The sequence below is a fragment of the Grammomys surdaster genome, unplaced genomic scaffold, assembly GCF_004785775.1.
Source record: "Grammomys surdaster isolate TR1022 unplaced genomic scaffold, NIH_TR_1.0 137, whole genome shotgun sequence".
Classification (NCBI taxonomy): domain Eukaryota; kingdom Metazoa; phylum Chordata; class Mammalia; order Rodentia; family Muridae; genus Grammomys; species Grammomys surdaster.
The window spans coordinates 12,608,946-12,633,009 of record NW_021604595.1 but is presented as its reverse complement, the minus strand read 5'-3'; the positions used below and the strand labels follow the sequence as shown (position 1 = coordinate 12,633,009).

The 24,064-nt window shown below is 43.8% G+C and overlaps 1 protein-coding gene across 1 annotated transcript in view; it reads left to right on the top strand.

Moving 5' to 3' along the window:
- The window catches only part of Ly86 (lymphocyte antigen 86), a 68,034-nt gene extending 44,586 nt beyond the window's left edge, over positions 1-23,448 (top strand). The window contains exons 4-5 of the mRNA XM_028763129.1: positions 18,216-18,268; positions 22,986-23,448. Coding sequence (XP_028618962.1) covers positions 18,216-18,268; positions 22,986-23,069 — 137 coding nt within the window. The 3' untranslated portion in view covers positions 23,070-23,448. The remainder of the gene's footprint in view (positions 1-18,215; positions 18,269-22,985) is intronic.
- The last annotated feature ends 616 nt before the right edge of the window (positions 23,449-24,064 follow it).

Sequence of the window (24,064 nt, the reverse complement as noted above, 5' to 3'; positions counted from 1 at the left end):
TTTGGCTTTGGCTTTGGCTTTGGCTTTGGCTTTGGCTTTGGCTTTGGGAGGGGCAGGAGTATCCTTCTTTGCTTTTGGCGCCATCTTGGCGAAAAGGGCCACATTGTTTAACAACACTGTATATAATGATATTATATAGTATATTGTGGATAATATTATGCTATCTACTAACTAGTATAACATTTATATTATATTTATTGTATTACTTCCTCTTAAAATATTGAGGATCCCAACACTGGACTATACCCCGAACAACTAAATAAAAATCCCTGGAAATCAGAAGCAAGCTAGGTTATTCCAGTCCCCACCATAGCTGAAGAGCACTCTATTCATTTCAGGAAGTCATTACAGGTATCAGTTGGCATTATCTTAGCACTTGACTGCACTAAGCAACTGTACCAGGATGTCATGCATATTAATCAAAGCTTCTGTGGACCTTGTGGAGTGCAGAAGCCTTGTTATTGGCTTCTATGGTGCTGTGAATTGCAATAAATGTTCTCTGTCCTTAGTTCTCAGCAGCTGCTAAAGCCTTTGTAACTTCCTGAGCCTCAGAAGGACTGGGAAGATCTTTTGTTCTCATGTTAGTCATTGACAAACTCTTAAATCCCCAGACTTTTCTTGAGTGATGAGCATCTTTGTTCTACTGATGTCAGTCTTGGTTGGCTCTTTAGCTGGTCATCAGAAATGCAAAGTCAAAAAACAAGCCAGAAACCGTCCATCCCCTCATGCATGTCTGCTAAGACATAGGGAACTGAGTTAATATCAAATCATGTGCATGTTGGGGGCAGCTCCAGTGTGGCCCAAAAAGTGTAGGTGTAGGTCCCTAGAGGGTAGTGTGTTTAGAATAAACATGGAAGCTCTGCGTAGCTTTCCACATAACTTCTCTTGTGTGTTCATTTCTATCCTCTGCAAGAAATGAACTGAGAAATGTCAGCAAGCATTTTCCCGGGTTATGCAAGCTGCTTTAGCAAATTACCAAGCAAAAGAAAAGGCTAGGGTGAGTCCCTTGTTTGCAGAGAAAATGTGACTATTCTGAGAGCCTACTGCTTGTGGCTGGCATCTGAAATGAAGGGGACAGGCAGTCTTGCGGGATTGAGCCCTTGACCTTCCGGGTCAACACTAACCTGATTAGTGTCAGAACTGAAGTGAACTGTTCGATGCCCAGCTGATACTCAAGAAGTGGAAGGGGTGGGTTTAAATCTCACATATCTAGCAGTTATATCTTAGTTGGCTTTTTAGCTTTATTTGAGACATTAGAGAAGAAAATTATTGGGATTTTTTTTCCTAGCTTTATTTTAACAGATGAGGTAGGGTTCCAGAGAGGCCTAACAAGGAAACTCTTTAGATATCTAACATAAGAAATGTCCCCAAGTCTGTTTTCTTTTTTTCATTTTAAACTCATACCACAGTGTAGACTCAACAGCCTAACTTGTAACAAAGTCATCCTACTTCCTTAAAGATCTGACTTACCAAGAGTTCAGTGAATAAGTGTGTGTGTGTGTGTGTGTGTGTGTGTGTGTGTGTGTGTTACTTCTCTGTGTCTCTTTTCAGTGGGCTTAGTATCATTCAAAGAGTTTCCCAGAATATCCCATCTCAGGATGGTGAGAGTTATATAAGTTAAATAGAGCCAAAAATTAATTATGGTACTTACTGACCATGAAACTAAATTAGCAGGAAAGTAGGAAGAGGCCTCCTCCACATCACACTCCACCAAATAAAAAATGGAGAGAAACTACTCAAAGGAGTTTGGTAACCCGTGTACTTTATGTAGGACCATAAATGGAAATGAATATAGAAATTTGAGTAAAGGCCCAGATTAAGACCATGGGGTAAAACAAGGAGTATGAGATTTTTCCAGTCCTGATGATAACTTGCATATCACTGTCAGACTTAGTCCTGTCTAAACCTCAGTGAATTCTAGCCAGAGAGGTAAAGATTGGTACTGATCTCACAGCACCAAGTGAATAACTGACTTTAGAAATAACTTACTATTTAATTAATTGGTTTGTGGGTATCTTGCTGTATCCAGCTGTTACAGTTTGCTTTAAATGTCCCTGAAGGCCCCGTATTTTAAAGGATCTGTTCTTATAATGGTGCTGCTCAGACATGATAGACCCATTAGGACGTGAAGTCTCATGGGAGGACCTTGGGTCATTGGAGGCATGGAACCCCAGGTCTCTTTCTCTGGTTTCCTGGTCATGAGTGAAATGGGTTTGCTCTGAACATGTTTCTTTGTGTTCTCACAAGCACAAAGTAGTAGAGCCATCTGATCACGGACAGGAGCCTCTCATACCCTGAGCCTAAATATTTTCTCTTTCTTAGAGGACTAGCTCCGATATCTATTACAATGGATGAAAAGCTGAAGCACCAACCTATTCCCCAAGCCAACTAAACTAACAATTGTTAAATTGGGAGAGGCAAGTATGAGAGTCATATGTAAAGGTACCGAGTACATCTGTAATATGTGGAAATGACTCCTTTGAGACATCTCTAACAGACACAGCACAACACAATAGACAGTGAAGGAACTTAATAATGTCACTTTCATGTCAGAGTCCTGGAGAGGCACAGGAGACAGTGCTCATCCCACAAGAATTGCTGATTCATGGTGCCTCTGTCCCTGGCCGAGACACTTTTCTTCAAAAATATAGGACTTAAATATATCCACAATACAACAGATGGGAATATGTGACACTTTGTGTGCCATATAAGATACAGGACAAAATTGAGTTTGGATATTACCATACTCATTAACTTTAAATTCTTTGGATTGAAAGGCAGATCATAGTGATGCTTCTTGCAGAGTGAAGAATTCTTGGGCTTTTCGATGTCTTCTGAGTGTTTAACTGATTGTTATTTTTTTGGCATTTGGGGAAGGGTCTTAAGCTTTCCCTGGTGGCCTCAAACTCACTACATAGCAGAGGATGGCTTTGAACTTCTCTTCCTCCTGCTTCTATCCCCTGAGTGCTGGAGCTACAGGCATGTTTCATGCCCAGTTTGTGCAGTGCTACGGATCAAACCCGGGGCCTCATGCATGCGACACAAGGACTCTTCCAACAGAGCCACAACCAGAGTCCCTGAATAATTCTTCAGTCTAGAAAACAATTGCTCTCTGGCTTATCTTCTGCATAAATCAACTTTGCTGTTTTAACTGTTTGCCCAATATGGTAAATACATCATAATTACAAGAATTTTAATACTCAGTAGATCCACCGAGAGCTAAATATAAACCATCATATTGCCCTTAGGGCAGATATTAGCCCTGACAACAGCTAAGGGGTTGGACTATGGTGCTTACTGATCTTGCATATACAAATAAGTCAAAAGTGTAAGTGTACTTGGTACTCGCTTATGACTACTTGTCTTCCATTCGACCCCATCCTGGGAGGTGTTTTCTACTGTCCTGGTTCTCAGTGAGCATCTGTACCTAGTGATCCTCAGGGCACAATTAACCTCTAAGATACCTCAGCCTTGTCATCTATACAGATCCAAAATTCATCTTAACACTTCTACCTAAATCCTCAGGTCAGAATTCATTTGCTTCTCTGGTGCCTTCATTACTTCTCTTTCCGTGTGCTGCTTCCTGTGATCTATGAAAGAGCGGGTGAACAATGAGAATGCATTCTCTTTATTGCCTAGATTTGGAAAAATTCCCATTAAGCGCTTTCTGTACAATGCCTTCTACCTGCACTGCTATTGGAGAAGACAAGGCCAACAACTACCTTCCAGGCAATACACTGAAGAGCATTGATCTAGGCTGACAACCTGACAGCTCCATAAAGCATGCTGGAGACACAGCACGTCCACAAGCCTCATTATTCACTTGTTTAACAAATGCAAGCCCGGGGAATTTGGTCACTGGTATCTGCCGCAACAGAAGGAGATTAAGCAGCTCCATTTGAAGCCTCAATTATGAAATATGTCACCCCTCTTTCACCTGTTCACTTTTCTGGCTTCTGGGGCCATTGGAGACCACCTGCTTCTGCAAGCCCTATTGCTGCAGACTTTATGCTTTATGGTCCCCACACTTTATTCTTTATCTCTCCTGATCCCAGCGTCTGGTCCTGACCTTCATCAACCCTCTCAACAGCCTAAATGACAAGATGTCTTCATTCCTCTTCCTATGGATGAACCTACCTGGAAAATTGGACAATCTTTCTTGCCATCCTCATTCCTAGTGTCATTTTGTAACTGCAGATAGTACGCCACCCAAAGCACTATTATTCCAGGACAATGTCCTGCCTCCTGCCTTGTCACTCTGCCTGGTTACTGGAGCATAGAACAGGACTAAGCTTAGCCTAGCACCTCTCACAGTGGAACAGGTATCAGCTTTGCTTGGAAACTGTGTTTAGCTGAAGATGGGTGAACCATCCTGAAGTTTCAAGCTCATAAAAAGAATTCTGAAAATGTTCATGCCTGCTGTGTGACACCGTTCCTAGAGTGATGGGTGTTCACCTCAGATAGGAAAGCCATAAAGGACTGGTATAGTTAGGGCTTCATTGCTGTGAAGAGACACAATGACCAACACAACTCTTATAAAGGCAAAACATTACATTGGAGCCAGTTTATAGTTTCCTAAATTCAGTCCATTATCATCATGGCAGGAAGTATGGGAGCCTGCAGGCAGATATGGTGCTGGAGGCACCAAGGGTTCTGCATCTTGATCCAAAGGCAGCAGAAGAGTGTTCTCTGCAGACAGCCAGGAGGATGCTCTCTCCTTCCACTCTGGACAGAACTTGAGTACTAGGAGTCCTCAAAGCCCACCTATACAGTAACACACTTCCTCCTACGAGGCCACTTCTATTCCAACAAGGCGATACCTCTCAATAGTGCCACTTCCCATGGGCCAAGCATATTCAAACCAGCACACAGACCAAAGAGAAGATACTCCCAAAAATCTAACTTGATGTGCCAATAAGTTTTGGGAGTTACTTACAAGTCTGTGGATGGGAGGCTAATCTCAGGAGCACGAATGACTGCAGACATCACCTGTGAAAATGATGGTGCTCGTCTAGGTTCCACGCCCTGAGAACTACTGTCCTGGTGAATAGTCGTGGATTTAACTATGTGACCTTGGGCAAACCACTTATTTTCTGAGCCTCAGTTTCCTCATTTGTACAATAAGAAGAATGGGACCAAACCTATTAGTTGATGAAGGAGAAATGTGGGCTAATGTGTAAGAAGCCTTGCCTTTACAGTAGGCATTCAGATTATCATCCACAGCAGGTACAGCGTCTCAAACCAGGGCTCAAAGGCACTCAGAAATCATCAGTCTCAGGGTGGAACTCTGCATCTTAATGAGGCACCTGGAGAGTCACAAGAGGCCTTGGGGCTTAGAAGCTGAAGCTCTTTTTCCTCAAGGGTAGCAAGAAAATAAATGTCTTTGGTCCAAGCCTACATATTCCCCAGAGGTCAGTGATGTCTCCCTGGCCTTCCTGCACCCTGGCGAGAGCCCCATTTGCATTTCTGTCACTTTGCTTTCAACCTTTTCTCATCTTCATGTTTTATTCCTTGTTTGTAGCCTTTTTTAAGTAGCTCTGGGTTTCCTCAGCAGCCACTGCTGCTGCAAATTCATGGAGAATCAACAAAAGCAATAGGCTCTTTATTGAATGAGTAGAACTGCACTCTTGGACTGCAGAACACAGACAGAAGAATAATGGCCATGAAAGAGAGGACATGAGCAATGACCAAGCCAAGGGGGACTCTTCCTTGTTAAAATGAAAGGAGAGACCCTGTTATTAAAGAATGGTTCAGTTCTGGTGTTTATCTCCATCCTCAAGTTCAAGTCAAGTTGCAAATGATCCAGTTTGGGGTTAAAATTGTCTTTTAACATCAGTCAGTTTGTCCAGTTTGAGCTCAATCTAGTAAGGCTAATGATGGCCTAGGACCAGAAGCAATTTTAATTTTCTAAGACAATGCTTAACTTCTTTCCTAGTCCTGAGCCGGTTATGAGATTCCATAAATCTAACCCAGTGACTCACACACTTTCATGCAATAATCATTTAGGAAGCTAATTTAAAGGGACAACTCTCAGCTCCTCCATTCTACCCCAATCTGACCCTACAGTTGCTGGTATTTGCATTTTAACTAACTAAACATTTCCCAGGACTCCTCTGTGCAGGAACGCATAGTTTCCTAAGCCAAAACATGTAGGCCTCCTCAATGCTGATGTTGAATTCTCAGGCACGATGTGCTTGCCAGCCCTGCCCATGTTTCTGCAGATCAAGCCCCCTTTCTCTTCTCTCCCATGTCCTTCTCTTTTTACTTTGAAGTCTGGTCATTCCACCAATTGATAGGGTGAAATTTGAGTATGGTATTTTGAGTCTACTGAAATCCAAGAATAGATTGATAGGAAGAGAGAAAAATAATGAACATGTTGAATTCTCTTTTCTGTGCTTCCCAGACATTATATATTTCTCACATGAAGCTAAAGGAGCAAAGGAAAAGAGACCTGGCAAGAGGAAGGAGGTTCCAAATAAGTCTTACTACTTCCTCCCAGAATCCTCTTCCTCATCCATGATTGGCTAGTTCGGTAGCCATCAGCCTCCAGTGTCTGTGAGACCCTTGAACCATAACAAGTCCAAAGTGAGAGAAGTTGTAAATCTAAATACCTCATTTCTATAATGGTTACATGCTTAAAATGGTAATACTTGAAATAACTGGGTTAGACAATATATTTCACTAATCTTTACTTTTTCCTTTTTCTTTTTTAAATATATCCACCTGAAAAGCTTAAATGGCCTGCCCATGTAGCTCATGTATTTCTGTTAGTGTTGACGCAGAATTTCATTGTCCAGCAAAATAACCACAAGACATATATGGTCATTCAAAAATGTTTTTAAAGTAAATTAAAAAGTCAACTCATCTGCTGCACTGGCCACAGTATAAGCTCTTATTAAAAGATCACGCGCAGCTTAGACAGATCACAGCAGACTAGACAGTTCCACGAGGGGAGGTTTATTAAGAGAGTGGGAGAGTGGGAGGAGAGAGAGAAGAGCAGAGAGGATAGAGGCCGGCCATGACCACGTGGAGAGAGGGGGAAGGGAAGGGGGGAGGGGAGAGGACAACCTGCAGGCACGGGGTCTCCCCCGGGGCAAGAGAGAGAGGAGGGGCCAAGCAGCCCCTTTTATAGTGGGCAGGGTTACCTGCCTGTTGGCAGGTAACTGTGGGGAGGAGCGTACCTGGCCGCTTCCAAGTAACTGTGGAGGTGGAGTTTAACAGATTACTAACACTTATTGTCACAGGGGGTTGGTGGCAATCATATTTGATGGGATCTTTGCAAAATGTTCTATCAGGCAAATCTGACCTACTGCTTCATACTGCTCTGTATTGCTTATAATTGTCTATCCTGAACTCATTGGAATAGCTTGCATTAGAAATCCCACTGGCCCAATTCAAACCCTAATATTTTCTCTTGGGCTCAAATCCTAGAATAGGATTTGTGTCATGGTGCTAAAGTCCCCTTTTGGGGAAGCTACCACTCATGGCTCTGTCTCAGGCTGACTACCTGGGTCCTCCTCTCTTAATCCAAGACCTCTGTATTGGCTTCCTACCTTTGCTTTCACAAAGTGTCACAGAATATGCAATTCATAGCACTAGTTTGTTCTCTTGAAGTCTGAATTCCACAAATATAAATCCCAAGTGTCTGGAACGCTGTATGGCTTTGGAAGCTTAGGGAAGCCACTCTCTTACCCATTTAGTCACTGGGGCTGTTACATTCCTTGGCTCACAGACAGACCTCTCTGCTTCTGCCTACACATGGCCTCTCCTCTTTCTCCTCAGATCCTTCTTCCTTCTCATCTTCTAGTGACAGTAAATCCATCCAGGTAACCCAAGGCCACTTCCCCATCTCAAAATCCTAATTGGATTACATCTGCAAAGTCCCTTTCGCCATGTGAGATGGCATCTTCACAGTCTCTGGGGACCAGGATGTGGCCATCTATGAGTGACCACTGTGACCACTGCTGCCTATACAACTGTTACAAAGAAAAGCAACACTTTTTTCTGACTTCTGCTGGCCATATCAAGAGCCCAAGGCTACGTTTAATCCAAGGGAGCCTTGAGCTCCTTGTGTTTTTAATTAAAATGACCTTGTGAAAACTAAACCACCATGAACTCCTCAGACCATACGCTTGCCCACATGCCCGGAGCAAGACATGAGTTTTTCTGTTAGGAGGTCAGATCATTGCTTCATATCAAAGCTTCGCCTCACTGGGACATGACTGTCACCGTTTCTCAACTTCATAAAACCACTCCTATCTGGCATAGCCTTTACCCAGAAGAGAACCAATGTGGCCAGAAGTCAATGACCTACTAATGTGTTGAAACCGTTCCTACTTCAAAACTAGCTTGCTGTTTAAAATGAAAAGATTGGCAATGACCACATCACGAAACCACTGGAGAAGCATGAGGAGAAGGCTGTGATTAATTCAACCCAGGAGAACTCTTATTTGATAATTTTGTAATGATCCGGTGCAATTTCACAGGGAATGGTTCTGATTTGTCAATAACATTAGATTTCCCTTGGCAGTGCAATCCCACAAAGGGGTCAGGAGTCTGGCTGCATGTGGAGGGGAAGATTTCAAAGTAGAACTCACTGAGCCAAAATGAAAATAGTTCATCTAGAGGAAAAGTAACCACGGTTGCTGTACAGCTATGGGCTCTAAAGTAGGGCTGTGGTTTCACAAAGAAGACCATGAGTATTCCCAGGGCACCTGACCCTATGAACAGCCAGTGGGTATTAGCTGGGGTGTAACTCAGCCGATAGCATGCACATGTAGCATACACAAGGCCCTAGGATAGATGCCCAGTATGACATAAGGCAGGTATGGTGGCACACACCTGAAACCCCAGCACACGGCAGGTGAACACAAAAGGATCAGAAGTTCAAAGCCACCCTTAGCCACAAAGTGAGTTAAAGAACATCCTGGGACATGTGAAACCCTATCTCAAAAAGAAAATAAAAACTTTTAAAAATTCCTCTCTCTCTCAGCCACCATCCCCTCCCAAAGTGTGAGGTTCTGAGAATTCACAGGCATAATTCAAAACATAAAAATTCTTCTTCCTGGTTTTTGGCTTAAAAGTCAGGAAACCAACTCCAGGTCATTCCAACATAATCTGTAGACAAGGTAGCCTGTCATCAGGGGCAAGTCCAAATGAATTGACAGCTGAGTTTCTTGAAACAGCACTAGCTCAAATGTAGCCTTGGCGCATGGGCTAGGTAGTTTTTTGTCTACTTTACACAGGCTAGATGAATATGAGAAGAGGGAACCTCAATTGAGAAAATGCCTCCATATGATCTGCCTGTAGGCAAACCTGTAGGGTATTTTCATAACTAATGATTGATGTGGGCAGACCCAGTCCACTGTGGGCGGTGCTACCCATAGGCAGGTGGTCTTGGGTCATGTAAGAAAGCAGATTGAGCAAGCTCTAGGAAACAATTCAGTAAACAGCACTGTTCTGTGGCCTCTCATCAGTTCCTGCTTCTAGGTTCCTGGCCTGGTTGAGTTCTTGTCCTGACTCCCTTAGTGATGAACTGTTACCAAGAAGTATAAGATGAAACAAGCCCTCTCCTCTCCAAGTTGCTTTGACTTGTAGTGTTTCATCATAGCAACTGAATTCCTAACACAAGGAATGTGGGGCACTGACGTGGCAAATTTTCTAGTTCGATAGCAGAATCTTGAACCTGGATACTTTATAAAGGGAAGAATTTTGTTTAGATCCATAGTCCTGGAATTTGGGATGTTCAAGCGAGTATGCCCACATCTGCTGAGGGCTTCAGCCGCTTCATAACATGACAGGAGGAACACGAAGAGCAGATTAAGGGTACCACTCTGCTTTAACTGGAAACCTGCACTCCTGTTTGCCAGTGCAGCTCCTATGAAGCCAGTGTACCAATCCTTCTATGAGGGTGTGACCCAGATGCATCTCGAAGATCCCAGTCCCTCTTGATACCTGGCATCACATGGCTTTGGGTGCAGACAAACTTTTTAAACCATAGAGGGCACCATCTACCAGGGAGTATTCTACCTTTGGGATCCTCCCTGGGAAAACACAGAAATAGGGGGCTCAGAAACCTAACACTAAGCAAACGTAAAGCAGAGTAGGGAAAGGGATTCAGGAAGGAGGAAAAGCTAGCCATCACTGTGTTGTAGATCTGATCACCACTTTGGGGAGCTTGGGGGAGCTGTGGTGAGTCTTTCAGAATTCTCAAGGTCAGCAGGCTCCTAGGTCAAGGGCATCCTCTGGAGCTTGACATCATTGATTTCCTGGTTTCTCTCCATGTCATCTCTAAAACAGAATCCTATGACCAGGTAGTAATCCCTTGACCTGGGATGACAGTAGAGGGTCACTGCAACCTCTGGATTTCTATGTCTCCCATCCCTCTCCACATACTCCCTGCAAGCACATGGCAGGGCCCTGCAGGCCCTCAGCAAAAACTCCCTCCAAGCACATGCCAGGGAGGGCCCTACAGGCTCATCTGAGACTTGATGCAGATGTGCAACAGAAATTCCTGGGGTGCCCTTCAAAGCAAAACAAAACCGACTGGAGCAATGGCTCAAGAAGGAAGCTGCTCTTTCAGAGGACTGGGATTCAATCTCCAGCTCCCACATGGTGACTTACAACCACCTGTAATTCCAATTAATGGAATCCAGAGACAACATCTGGGTTCAAGGCCCTAGGCACATGTGCTACACTGACCTGTATGCAAGTGAAACACATATATATACAGAATAAAAATGAAAATTCTCAAAAAATGAAACAAAAATGACTCAGGAACTCTCAAAGACAAGGGTAAAATGGCCCAGAAACAGACAAGGCCCTGGTCTAATCCCCAGCATGTACACATGTGCAAACATACAAAAGTACACACACACACACACACACACACACACACACGGGGTGGGGAGGGAAAAGAAGGGGGAAGGGAAGGAAAGTAAAGGGAAGAAAGGGGATAGAAAAGAGAGGGGAATGAAGATAGAGAGGAAAGGAGGGTGAGGAAGGAAGAGAAAAGAGAGGGGGGAGGGGGAGGAGAGGAGAACCTGGCATGCTCCATGAAGAACTGTGCTGGAGAAGCCGTGCTCAGCCTTTGTCTAGATTTGGCTCAGGAAATACCCAGAGGTAGAAAGAGGAAACTGTCTCTTACTCACAGCTCACTGAAGTAACCCACTCCCTCCAGAGACAGGCAGTATGCTCCACTAACCTTCGCCTCTCTCTCTTGGTTTTCCTAGCCTCTCACTTGAGATTTTGTTGGGCTCTATCCCACTGTGCTCTTGTAGAACATAGGCTGTGTCTCCCAGATTCACAGGCCTTCTCTGCATGCAGAGAGTTCTCGGGGTTATGGTTCTGAAGGCATCTCCATTTTTTTTTTCTCCATAGTTACACTATGCTCCCACCAAGAGTGTATAAGGGTTTCCTTTCTTCAAAAAGAGTATCCAAATAGACAAGAAGTAGAAACAGCACCCACAGGTGAATGAAGCCATAATGTAGTTGTATCAAATCTACACAGCACATTGCTATTCTACCTTAAAGAAGGAAATCCCATCGTTTTTAACACCATGCTTAAAACTGGAGGACAGTGTGCAAAGTGGAATGAGCCAGAGAGAGGACCGATGTGGCCTGGTTTCCTCTACATATGTAAACTAAAAGTTAAAAAAATAAATAAAACTCATCAACTCAAAGAGGAGAGATTCATTACCAGTCAGGATCCAAGAAATGAAGGTTCACCTTGGTCCAAGGGTACTATAACTAACTAAAAGTTAATTTTTCTCACTGCTGTGATCAAAAATCTACCACAAGGAACCTAAAGGAGGAAGGATTTCTGCTGGTTCTCTGTCCAGGAGATACAATTTATCATGGCTTGGAAGGAGGGGATGTGGCCACATTACATCCACAGCCAAGAAGACTAAGGTACACGCTGGCCTCTGCCCACTTTCTCCTTCATTTTTCATTCTGAGATTCCAGACCATAGAATAGTTCAATGGCCACCTCAGTTGACTCTGTAGAAACTTCCTCACAGATGTGCCCAGAAGCCACTGTGCAAGCAAGTTCCCCACCCTGTCAAGCTGACATCATTACCCTTCACAGACAGACTTCCAGCCGTGATATCGACCAGTACTTGAGATCTGACACACAGTGTGTAAACTACACCTCACAGTCCTATGTTATTTACAGGAGATTTGCTGACAGGATGGATCTTAGTTGTTCTTTAGTGGGGGAATGACACTGGGAGTGTGTGGTTACACTGGGTAGCTTTAAAGGTCTTAGAGAGACACTTGGTCAGTATAGCTTGGGAGAACCATTTTGCCCTACTGGCCACCCAGCAGGAAGGAAATGACTTCAAAATGTCAGCAGCTGTTGGGGTGACAGTCCAGCACTGACACCCACAGCCTGACGCATATGTCCCCTGCGTCCATATTCACATCCTTAAGGACCTCCACTCAGATAAAGCTAGGTCCTTGCCCATATCACAGGAAAGAGTCAGAGTAAATAAAACTGAATATGTTTACTAGGCAGAGATAGTACACACTGAAGTTTTTTTTAAGGTCAGGTGTTGAAAAGGAGGCACGAGGAAGGACAGAGATCACATCCATAACACAAATATGGGCTTCTCAAAAGAAAGGACTCCTTACGTGTTGTCCTAGTTTGCTTTCCATTGCTGCTATAAACATCAGGACCAAAAGAGGGCTTATTTCATCTTACAGAGTAGAATCCATCATGGAGGGAAGTCAAAGCAGGAAGCGAAGTCAGGAACCTGGAGGCAGGAACTGGAGCAGAAGCCATGGAGGAAGTCTGTTTTGTGGCTTGCTTTTTAGACACACATCATCTACCTCTCCTACACACCCAGGACTACCTATCCAGGGCTAGAACTGCCAACATTGACCTAGGCCTTCTCACATTGATCATTAATAAGGAAAATGTTCCCCAAAGACTTGCCTACAGGCCAGTCTGATGGAGCCATAGTCTCATAGTCTCACCTCTTCCCAGGTGACTCTAGCTTATATGGTGTTGACAAAACACTCCCCAGCACAGGTGTCATTACTATGGTTACATACACATCCACAGGTAATTTTATAGCTTTCTAGAGCTTACTGTTGCAGCGTTAGAAGTCCACATATGGCAAACAGCTGCGCTGTCAAGGCCAAAGAAAGTGTAACTGGAGAGCCAAGGCAGAAAAGAAGTACTACCAGGACGGGGTGAGATGCCTATTGCAGATTCAGACATGTGTTTCACACAGCAACAACAGCTGCACCCAAGAGAGACACTATTGCACATCCAATTCATCTTGAGGATTTCAGTTGTCAATCATAAAGTAAACGTGCTGGTTTCAACCCCTGAGAAAAGGTCTAAGTGAACAAATCAATGAGAACTGAGGGCTGTAGCTCAGCAAACAAGCACTTGCTTAACACGGGAAAGCCCTCTGTTCAATCCCCAGCACAGCACATAAAAATAATAATCTTTTTCAATACAGCCCTTCTTCTAGATAAACTAATAGGCTTGGCATCATATTTGTTAGTCTATATATTTTCACAGGGTTAAAACACTATAGCAGTGCTTAAGTATTAAGAAAGTGGAATAATTCTAATGAGGGCCTAGCAAGGCCTGAGGAAGAGTACAATGCTGCCAACTGAATTCACCATTCTGGGAGCACCGCCACTCCAGGAGCACCGCCACTCCTGGAGCACTGCCACTCCAGGAACATCTCCACTCCAGGAGCACTTTCGCTTGTTCCAGCCTCTGCTTGGTTTCAGAGAACAAAAAGATGGAGCAGTTGGCTAAGGTCAGTGGAATCTGCTGCAGATGTGGCTCACCTACACACCAGCAGTACAGAATGATTAACTGAACCTAGCAAGGACAGGACCAGTACAGGCAGAACTAAAGACCTTGAAATAGAGAGTTTCTGTGTACTGGGTTCTCACTGAGGTCATGAGACTCACTCAACAAGGGCTTACGCTCACCACCCATTCTGTCGTTACTGGAGAGAGAGCTACAGAGACAGTACCAGAACTGCATACACTATGAGCAGAGAGACTGGGATCAGTGCAGGCCAAAGAGACCAGGAGTGGTCAAAGGAGGGAACAGGGCACAGACCGACACCCCAAGCCTGTGTCTTCCAGACCCTGCAGGGCCTTTGTGTTCCTACCGTAGGAGTCAGTTTCTGGAGTAGGAGTGGAACTTAGTGGTCCAGCACTTGCATAGTAAAAATGATGTCAATCCCTGGCACAACAAAAAGACAATCAACTTAAGTTCAATTGAACTAAAGTCAATTTACTCTCTTTAATAAAGAGGGGGAAAGGCCAATTTTAGAAATCTTTCAATGACGGAAAGGAAGAAATAGGTGAAAGTATCCTGGGAATCTTTTTATAGTATAGAAGGTGAGAATGTTAATTAAAGGAATCTCAGAAACGAAGAGGGCCTGAGAAGGGAAAAAAACAAGAGTTTAATTTTAGGTGTTGTTTTGTCGAGCTAACAACAAAAAGTCACTTTCCTGAGTTACTCGCAGCTATTCTCAGGAGCTACATGGGCCCCCAAAAAAATCTCTAGTTGAAAGTGTGAAGCATAGAAAACTAATTTAATGAAAACCTCTCCCAAAGAAGGACCTGTTAGGAGTGAAGAGGAACGCAAACTGGCAAAGGCCCGAGGTGCTGAGTGAGCATGGGGAAGAATAGGTATCATCTGAACAGTGTTCTTCAAACAGCTAGGCCCATCCATGTTTAAAACTGAAAATGTGAAAAAGAAAAACAGATGCTTCTACACAAGACTTTCCAAAACTGAGTGTCATTGCAGCTGTCAGAATTCATCAAGTGACCCTCCTCTGAGCTAACAATCAACTAGTGACAACCGCCATTACCCTTCCTGAGGACCACACTGCTGGACGAGGCTACAGACAAGGTCTTTAGTCCTCCTTGAGCCCTGCAGGAAGACTTCTGTTTCTATTTTGTGAGTCCAGAAACTGAGTGCCAAGATTGCTCACTGTCACTTTGCTAGTGATAAAGAGAGCTGGGACTTACACCCATCTATCTCTGCATCTTAGTGTTGGGGATTGGTTCCAATGCTTTGAATTAATCCCTGGACCCCAAAATCAGGAATCTGTATGTCCAAACATGGAAGGTCCTTGTCCCCAATTGGTTTTTGATTGATCAATAAAGAGCCAATGGCCAATGGCTGGGCAGGTAGACTGAGGAGAGACCTTTAGATTTGCTTGGGTTAGGAACTGGAAGAAAGAAAGAGAGAATCGCCATGACTCGGGGGATGGGGGAAGAAGGATGGGACATAAGAGCTACAGGAGAGAAAGCCAACCAGCCATGTAAGAATTTGAGTAAGTGACCACTGGCCACTTCCCTGATTGGGCCTGGGGTAGCAGGGGAAGTTTTAGGAGTCTCAGGAGTACTGGAGGGGAGTGTTTGCTAACAGGGGAAGGTTTAAGAGTGCCCAGCCTTTGAGCTAGCTAGTCACAGTGTATCAAAAATTAACTGATGTGTGTGTGTGTGTGTGTGTGTGTGTGTGTGTGTGTGTGTGTGTGTTAGTTCGATAATCCAAAGAGCTCCTGAGCAGGTGCATTTGCATTCGACCCACCAGGAGCCAAAGGGCTGTAGCCAACTACCGTTACATCTTAGCTCAAGCCATTTGCCCTGGGCCACACAAGAGCAATAAAATAGACATATGGTATACATACCCACAAGAACCCAACCACACAGAGAGAAAACATAAGGAAGATAGTTTGGAGTGGAAGGGAACCAGCAAAAGGGTGGCAGAGAAGGGAGGGAGGGAATTAGGGGGTAAATATAAGGAAAGTACCATATGTATGTTGTAGGCATGGATCAGAATCCAGAGGCACCTAGTGAGATTTCTAGATCTATGTATCCAAAACAAAGAACTGGACCAAAAACACTAGATAGTTTTAGAAATGAGGATGGCTTATCAACAAGAAAGGCAGGGCTGGAGAAATGGATGATTCAGTGGTTAAGGGCATTTCCATCAGAGGAGCAGAGTTTGGATCCCAGTACTCACACCAAGCAGCTTACAAATTCCTACAACTTGAGTCCCAAAGATCTGATACCTTCTTCTAGCCTTAATGGTCACCTTGGAAAAGACACTCACATACACACACAAACACACACACATATTCACACGTACATGCATATACAGACAAACACATACATTTTGTTTTAATATGAGAAAGAGGAGAGAGTCAGAGTTGGAGACAGAAACAAAGGCAAACAGACACCTTGAACTGACCCACAGGCTATTAGAATCTGACATTTCAGTCATTCACTTAGCATCTACCTTTCCTGGATTTGGGAAGTATGTTCTCACACATGCTGTCTCTTACATGTATCCCTGGTAAGAAATGGTCTCGAGTCTTTCAACCAGTGGCTTCTTGTTGTTGTTGTTGTAGTTGTTGTTGTTTTCCATGGTCTCGAGTCTTTCAACCAGTGGCTTCTTGTTGTTATTGTTGTTGTTGTAGTTGTTGTTTTCCATGATAAGTTTGATGTCTATGTAGCTCCCTCTCCATCTAACTCTCCTTCTACAACATATATATATATATATACACATATATACACATATATACATATATATACACATATATACATATATATACATATATACACATATATACACATATATACACATATATACATATATATACATATATATACATATATATATACATATATATACATACATACATATATATATATATATATATATATATATATATATATATATATATATACACATGACATATCATCTGGCAATGGTACACCTGCAATCACAGTACTTGGAGAGCTGAGGCAGGAGGATGAGAAATTCAAGTTCATCCTCAGCTTCTTAGTAAACCCAAGGCCAGCCTGGATTATATGAGACCATGTCTCAAAATAAACCAACAAACAAAAAGGCATGGTGTAACCCATTGTTTCTTATGTTAACTAAAATGAAGCAGTTGGTCTGTTTTTAAATTATTTTGTTTCGTTTTGCTTTATTTTAATTTTTTTTTCAAGACAGGATTTTTCTGTGTAGTCCTGGCTATCTTGGAACTTGCTCTATAGACCTCGAACTTAGAGACACACCTGCCTCTACTTCCCTAGTGATGGGATTAAAGGTGGGCACCACCACCGCCATTTAATGTGGCTTTTAATGTGACTGAGATGGGAAGACTCTGAAGTGAGAAGAAGAAAGAATAAAAGTACTCTTCTTAATTCCGTGATGGAGTGTGTCTTGGGTAGGGTTTCCATTGCTGTGAAGAGATACCATGATCACGGCAACTCTTATAAGGACAACATTTAATTGGGGCTGGCTTACAGGTTCAGAGGTTTAGTCAATTATCACCAAAGAAGGAGCATAGTATCATCCAGGCAGGCATGGTGCAGGTGGAGCTGAGAGTTCTACATCTTATTCCAAAGGTAGACAGGAGAAGACTGGCTTCTAGGCAGCTAAGACAAGGGTCTTAAAGCCCATGCCCACAGTGACATATTTCCTCCAACAAGGCCACACTTACTCCAAGGCCACACCTCCAAATAGTGCCACTCCCTGGGCCAAGCATATTCAAACCACCACCAAGTGTGATGACCAGGAAGACAACCACCACTATGCTAGGAACCTGAATTCTTCACTGTTCTTTTCTTGAGAAGAGGACAGCTGAGAATCCACCATCTTCCGTGTGCCTAGACACAGTGAAAATGATACCACATGACTCCTTCAGCAGTAAGTTGTAACAGACAGTGTATTTAGAGAAGAGAACAAAACAAAAAGTGACTACAACCCAACCCTTGCCTGCATCACAGCTATTGGATGTTTCTCCTGATGCTGATGCAGTGTCTTCGAGTTTCTGGCCACAGATCTCAAAAATTTCACCCTGTGTTTCCAGCTCCAGTCTCGACACTTTGCTGCTCAGTCAGCCAGAGTCTTCCCATGACCTGCTTGCTTCCTTTCTGCTCTTCTTGCTATCTGGACAGTGCTCTGTTCAGAAGTTTCTGTACTGTCAGCCTCATCATTGGGAAGCAAGAAACATATATGTGGGCAGAGACTATTGTTCATTAATAACCGAGATCCATTTGAAGTCAGGAAATTAAAGCTTTTATATCGATGGCTATTCTTATTTTATTACCCAGACTTGATCTAGATCTCTATGGCCACAGATGATATGAAAACCTTATTTTGGGGTTTGTTTTAAATGGATGAATACTATTACCTATGATCTATGTATTTTTCAGAACAGATATACTATGCCGGCCCTGTCAATAACCCTGGACTTGATGTTCCACAGGTAAGGTTTTGGTTTTCTGTTTTGTGTTGTTGAGTATTATTGTGCTGAAGAGTTTATTTTCAACTCTTGGAGGAGAAAAAAGAGAAGGAGGAGAAGGACGAGAAGAAGAGGGAAGAAGGGGAGGAGGCAAAGAAGAGGAGAACGAGACTTAAATAATTGAAAGTGTTGGGACATGCCCAAATTAAGAGGCGTGTTTAACATGCTGGTTTTGCCCTTTAGATGCTTCACACTGGTGTTCTGTTGAACCTTTCCTTTGAACCAGAACAAAACCTACTGGAGTTGAAATGCTGGCATCTTGTCCACAGGACTGGGGTTGTGTGTGGGGGACTCCATATGGCTAGAGTTGCGTGGGATGTGTAGGAGGCAACTAGCTTCTGGCAGTCCAGAGAAAGGAGAGTTTACAAAGCCACAAAGGCTTCAATGTCTGTCCCGCTAGTTACCATCCTTTTACCATGACTGCCAAGCTGGGCTGAGTCTGCTTCTACTTACTGTATAATCTAGTAAGAACAGGGCTAGGGAGATAGCTTAGCTGGTAGTTTGATCTCCAGAGGAGCATTAGAAAAGCCAGATGAGGTACATGCTTATAATCAAAGTTTCTTGAAAAGTAGAAACAGGCAGGCTCCTGGCACTTGCTGGCCAGATGGTCTAAGGAAGTTTCAGGTCAGTGAGAGGTCCTGACTCAAAAGTAGGAAAAAGGTAGGTGACACATGAGGAGTGACCCCTACTATTGTCCTTGTCCTCCACAGACATGTGCTCACATAATAATATGTGTTTCACATACACATGCATCTGCACACACAAACATGACCACATAACCCATGTGACCAAAGAGTAAAGTTATACCCAGCTCACCATTCCAGAGTCTGGTATATCCAGGGTAAAGAGAGAATGTCTGGTGAGGGTCTCCTTGCTGGTAAGAATTTTGCAACATCCTAAGTCAGCACATTAGGGGACATAAGCCAGGACATTAGAGGACAAAAGAGAATGTTCATAACGCACTACTCCCAAGAAAACCTATTACTCCTTAATCTGTTAGTCCATAAATGAATGAACCCACTCAAGAGGGCAGATCCCATATCTTTTGACCTCACGCTGGAGATTAAGCTTCAACAGACTTTATAGTGGGGACAGTCAAGCCAAAGCAAGGCAGCCTGTCCTGAGCATTCACCAGCAAGACTCAAAGCTAAGACTCGGATTTTCCATGAAGTCCTTTTTACTCAAAATAACATTATTTCAAGCTGCTCTGACACTGCCATGCATTTCCCTGTTGCTCGTTGAAAGAACAATTTGGAACAGCATAAAAATGTCATCGTTTGCACATCTTGCTTTTGACTTCAACTTTTCAGTCATGTGAAACATGAAGGAGACACACTGTCTCCTGCATAAGGAGTCTCTTCAGTTAGCTTTAGCTCTGAGCTTGTGTCCCTCCTATCTTAGTCCTGTGAGCGCCTGAGTCACAGAGTCCTGAACAGGCCCCACTTCAGTTTCCACAGCAATCCTTCTCACAACTGGAGTCTCTCTCTCTCCCTCTCCAGAATTCTCCAGTGATCTTCTCTGGCCTCTCTCAACTTCTTCCAGAAAGGGAAACTCAGCCTCTCCTCACTCCTAGCAGGCAGGGCCTGAACTCTCCCAGGGAGCTTTTCCTCACATTGTTGCTCCTTGAACGTTTTTCCTTTCCACGGTTTTTCTCCTGATACCCCACTAGAGACTGGTGTAATAATTGCTAACAATTGGATTTCATTTTGCCTTGCTGGCTTTTTAAAATCATTTACCCTTCTGCAATCCCTATGCAATGAAGGCACGGTCGGGGGAGGGGTGGTTCTTAAAGTCATAGAAGCTCTTTAAAAGAAAATTTACTCTCAGAGATATAAAGGGCTTTATAGATGTTACTCGTGTTAACACAGAATTACATGCCCTAAACTCTGCCTGAGTTGAAAACAGCTTAAGTTGAAAATGCATTGACTCCATCCTGCCTGCAGAACCTTATACCTTAGTGGCAGGATACCCAGGAGAGTACTGGTCATTTGATCATGTCTTCATGACTGGGCACTGTGACTCACTGTCACTGCTCACTGAGGAAGGAGGTTTGAACTGTGTGCCACAGGTCTGGAAAGATGAGAATTGAAAATGCAAAGTACAGATGCTACCGAGCCTATTTCGTCTCTCACCAATGTAAATAGAGCCATCATAAGCAGGCGCCATATTGTAGTCAACAATTTGTAGTCAACAAGCCTACAGTGCTTGCAGGATACTCCCTACCTGCCTTCTTCAACCAATAATAGTGCTCCTAGATATATAGCCCAGAGTAAGCGAGATGTCCTGACCCAGGTTTCCTCATCTTCTGCTGCCTGTATATGGGAAGCAGACACCTGCCAAGCTCCTGGCCCATACCCAGCCTGCAGACCCAACAGAGCACATAACTTCCTGGGACACTTTCCCCATAGGCCTATGTAGCAGAGCAACTGGGGACCTTGATCCCAAGAGGGGCTATCCACATTGGCCACAAACAGCCACATTGTGACAGCCCACAGCTGATGGAGGTTTCTCTTTAGCCAAATTCTTCCTGCTGGGCATGTACTCCTTCAATACATTTGTTATTCTTCCTCTTTTTTGAAATGCATGTATTTATTTACACATATGTGTGTGTGTGTGTATAAATATATATATGGCATATACTTACTAGTATGGTTGTATACACATGTGTGCAGTTGCACATGCACAAGGATGCGTGTGTGTGTGTGTGTGTATGTGTGTGTTACGTGCACATGTCATGGTGCATATGTGGAGATCAAAGGACAACTTGCAGGCGTCGGTTCTCTCCTTCCACCATGTAGGTTCTGAGGATCAAACTCAGATTGTCAGGGTTGGCAGTAAGTCCCGTTGCCACTGACCCATCTTGCCATCCCTGTCCCTTTATTTTTTGAGACAAGGTCTCACAATGAACCTGATGCTCATCAATTCAGCTGGGCTGCCTGGCCAATCAGCTTCAGGGATCTTCTTATCTCCATCTTCAGACACCACCCCCACCCCGTGCTGGGCCAATCCCTGGGGTTTTTGCATAGATTCTAGAGATACAAATTCAGGTCTTTGTGGCTGCATATTGAACTCTTTACCAACTCAGCCATATCCCTAACTTAAAACATGGTGTCTCGGGGTACACGCAGAGTATACATTGATCAAATCAGGGCAATTGGCATATCCATTGCTATCATCTCCTTGTGCTGAGACATGAGAGCCCTGCCTATTTATTAAAAGCGCTCTCCACCAGCTTATCTTCCTTTTAACACATGCAATCCCTTGACCCAAATTAGAGTCCTGCATGTAATCCTACATTTGTGTCTGCCCTGAATTGAAAGTTGGAAATCCTCTGGACTTCCGGAACATATGGACACCCTCTTGGTACAACCTGAACCATGAATTCCCAAGGACACAAATGCACACTTGTAGCCCACGCATCCAGTGCTCCCCTCAGCAGCAGACACAGGCTGCTCTCTATCCTTGGCCCCTGCCATGGGCCCCTGTCATGTAACCTATGCCTCCATCAGCCTCCAGAAAGGCTTGGTCCCCTGAATGAGCTCATCCTTTATAGAAAAGCACATGTATCTTGTCACTCACAATCTACAGCTCCTTCCTGCAAATGCTGTATCTCTTTTAGGCCACTTACAACCTCTTTGAAACACAGGAGCCACGGAGATCCTCCTAACATACCTGTCACGCCTGGGTCCCTTGCATACTTGAAGAAAATACCCCACCATGTCTGCCAAGCTCTGAGACTCTGGCCTCCTACAGGTTTTCAATCCCCCTTTCTTTCCTTCCTCCATGAAGTCTCACTGGCTTCTTGTCTGTTTCTCCAATATGGAGACATCAACCCCACAGGAGCAGGCCACCCTCTCATGTCTCTTTCAGGTCTTTGCCTAAAGGTCATTTTCTCTCCAAGGCCTCCCTTTGACCACCCTACTTAGGTTGCAAGCCAACATCAGTCCACCTGTCCCAACTGTCTTTTCCACCCCACTTCCTGTATGAATTTCTCCGTAGTGACTATATCTGCAGCATTCCTTTCCCTATAGACTTTTCATCTCTCTCGGTAAGATGCTAGCTATACAGGGCCAGGAGTTGGTTTGAATTAAGTTTATCTACAGAGAGTGGAGGCACACAAAAGATGCTCAATAAATACAACTATTCCTCGGTACTCATGGAGGATAGGTTCCAGGATTCCTCTAAAACAAACAGCAAAATCCACAGCTATTGCCAGAAAGATGGCTTAACAGGTAAAGGTACTTGATGATCTGAGTTCTATCCTGGGGTCCCACATGGTGGTGCATGCTAAAATAAATAAATAAATAAATAAATAAATAAATAAATAAATGTGATTGAAAAACACTTACTACGCAGATGCTCGAATCCTTATTTAAGGCAGTCTTTGCTATATAACCTATGTTCCTCCTTGGGCTCACTTTAATCATTTCCAGATTACTTACAATACTTGATATCATATCAGCTCTATGTTGAGTGTTACACTGGACTGTCCAGAGAATCTTCACAAGACAAAGAAGTCTACACGAGTTCCGTACAGAAAGTTCTTGCAAATATTTTCATTCTGCAGTCCGTGGAGAGGGCAGATCCTCAGTCCTTGAGCAGAGAGGGGCATGCTCTTTGCATTAAGGGTTGATTGTACTGTGGTTCACATGTCCTAATGCACTGCTTGTGTCCCTTACAGGGAGAATACCAGATCTTGCTGGAACTGTACAATGAGAACCGTGCTACTGTGGCTTGTGCCAATGCCACTGTCATCTGCTCCTGAGCGTGGCCTGCAAGAAAATGCACAGTAAACTCAGCCTCAGGGGACCCCAAGGTCCCTGGTCTCACCTAGCTGCAAGAACCACTGATGACAAAGAGAGGCTCTACAAAGAAATTTCTCATGGGTCACTCTGCCCATCGTAGCTCCAGGGACAGATGTTCTCAGACCCAACAGATGTAATAAAGTTTCCAAAATTATATATTTCTGAGGACCCTAAGTAGTCTTAAGGCCACATTTGTGACAACTCTTCTTATATAATTATGTTTCATCAAAGTTACCTCCTTGTCTGCTCCTTAGGAATACTTCCTTGGAGTTGCCTGGGATATAAAAGATAAAATAAAATAAAATAAAATAAAAGCTGGCCTGCACCTATTCACTGTAAGCACTGTCTATGGTTACAGAGTTACTTTCTTCAGATACAAGTGTTAGCCACCAGTGCTGCACAAGTAACTCTTAGAAAGCCAAGAGGATGCTGTCCTCCTTAAAACCAGAGCTCTGCCATTGCTGCTGCTGGGCCCTAAGACCATGACTGGGAGAAGCTGATGAAACCCCATTAAGATTGACATTGCTGTCCCTCTTGTCCATATACTCTTTTACCTTTACCCTCTGTGTCTGTCAGCCCTCCATCTCTGTAACAAATCCCTACAACAACTAACTTACAAAGGGGAAATGGATGCTGTGGTGGAGTGTCACTTTACAGCAGGGGCATGTGGCAGAGTAAGTCAGAGCTTTAGAAGTAGTGCTGAAGTTTCCTGGGTTGAGGACAGATAAAAATGATAGCGGTGGATCCATACTGCTCACAAGAAAAGACAAAGACAGCTATGCAAGGTCTAGGAGCGAGCCTCTCATTATAGAATCACTTTGCCCTTCCATCCCCTCTCTCTCCAGGCATCTGCCCCATTTCTTTCTCAGTACAGTCCTGAGACTGAGAAAAGTCCTCAGGAGACTTGAACTCACTCATACTCCCACCAGCTCAGAACAGCTGTCACAGGCTCCCA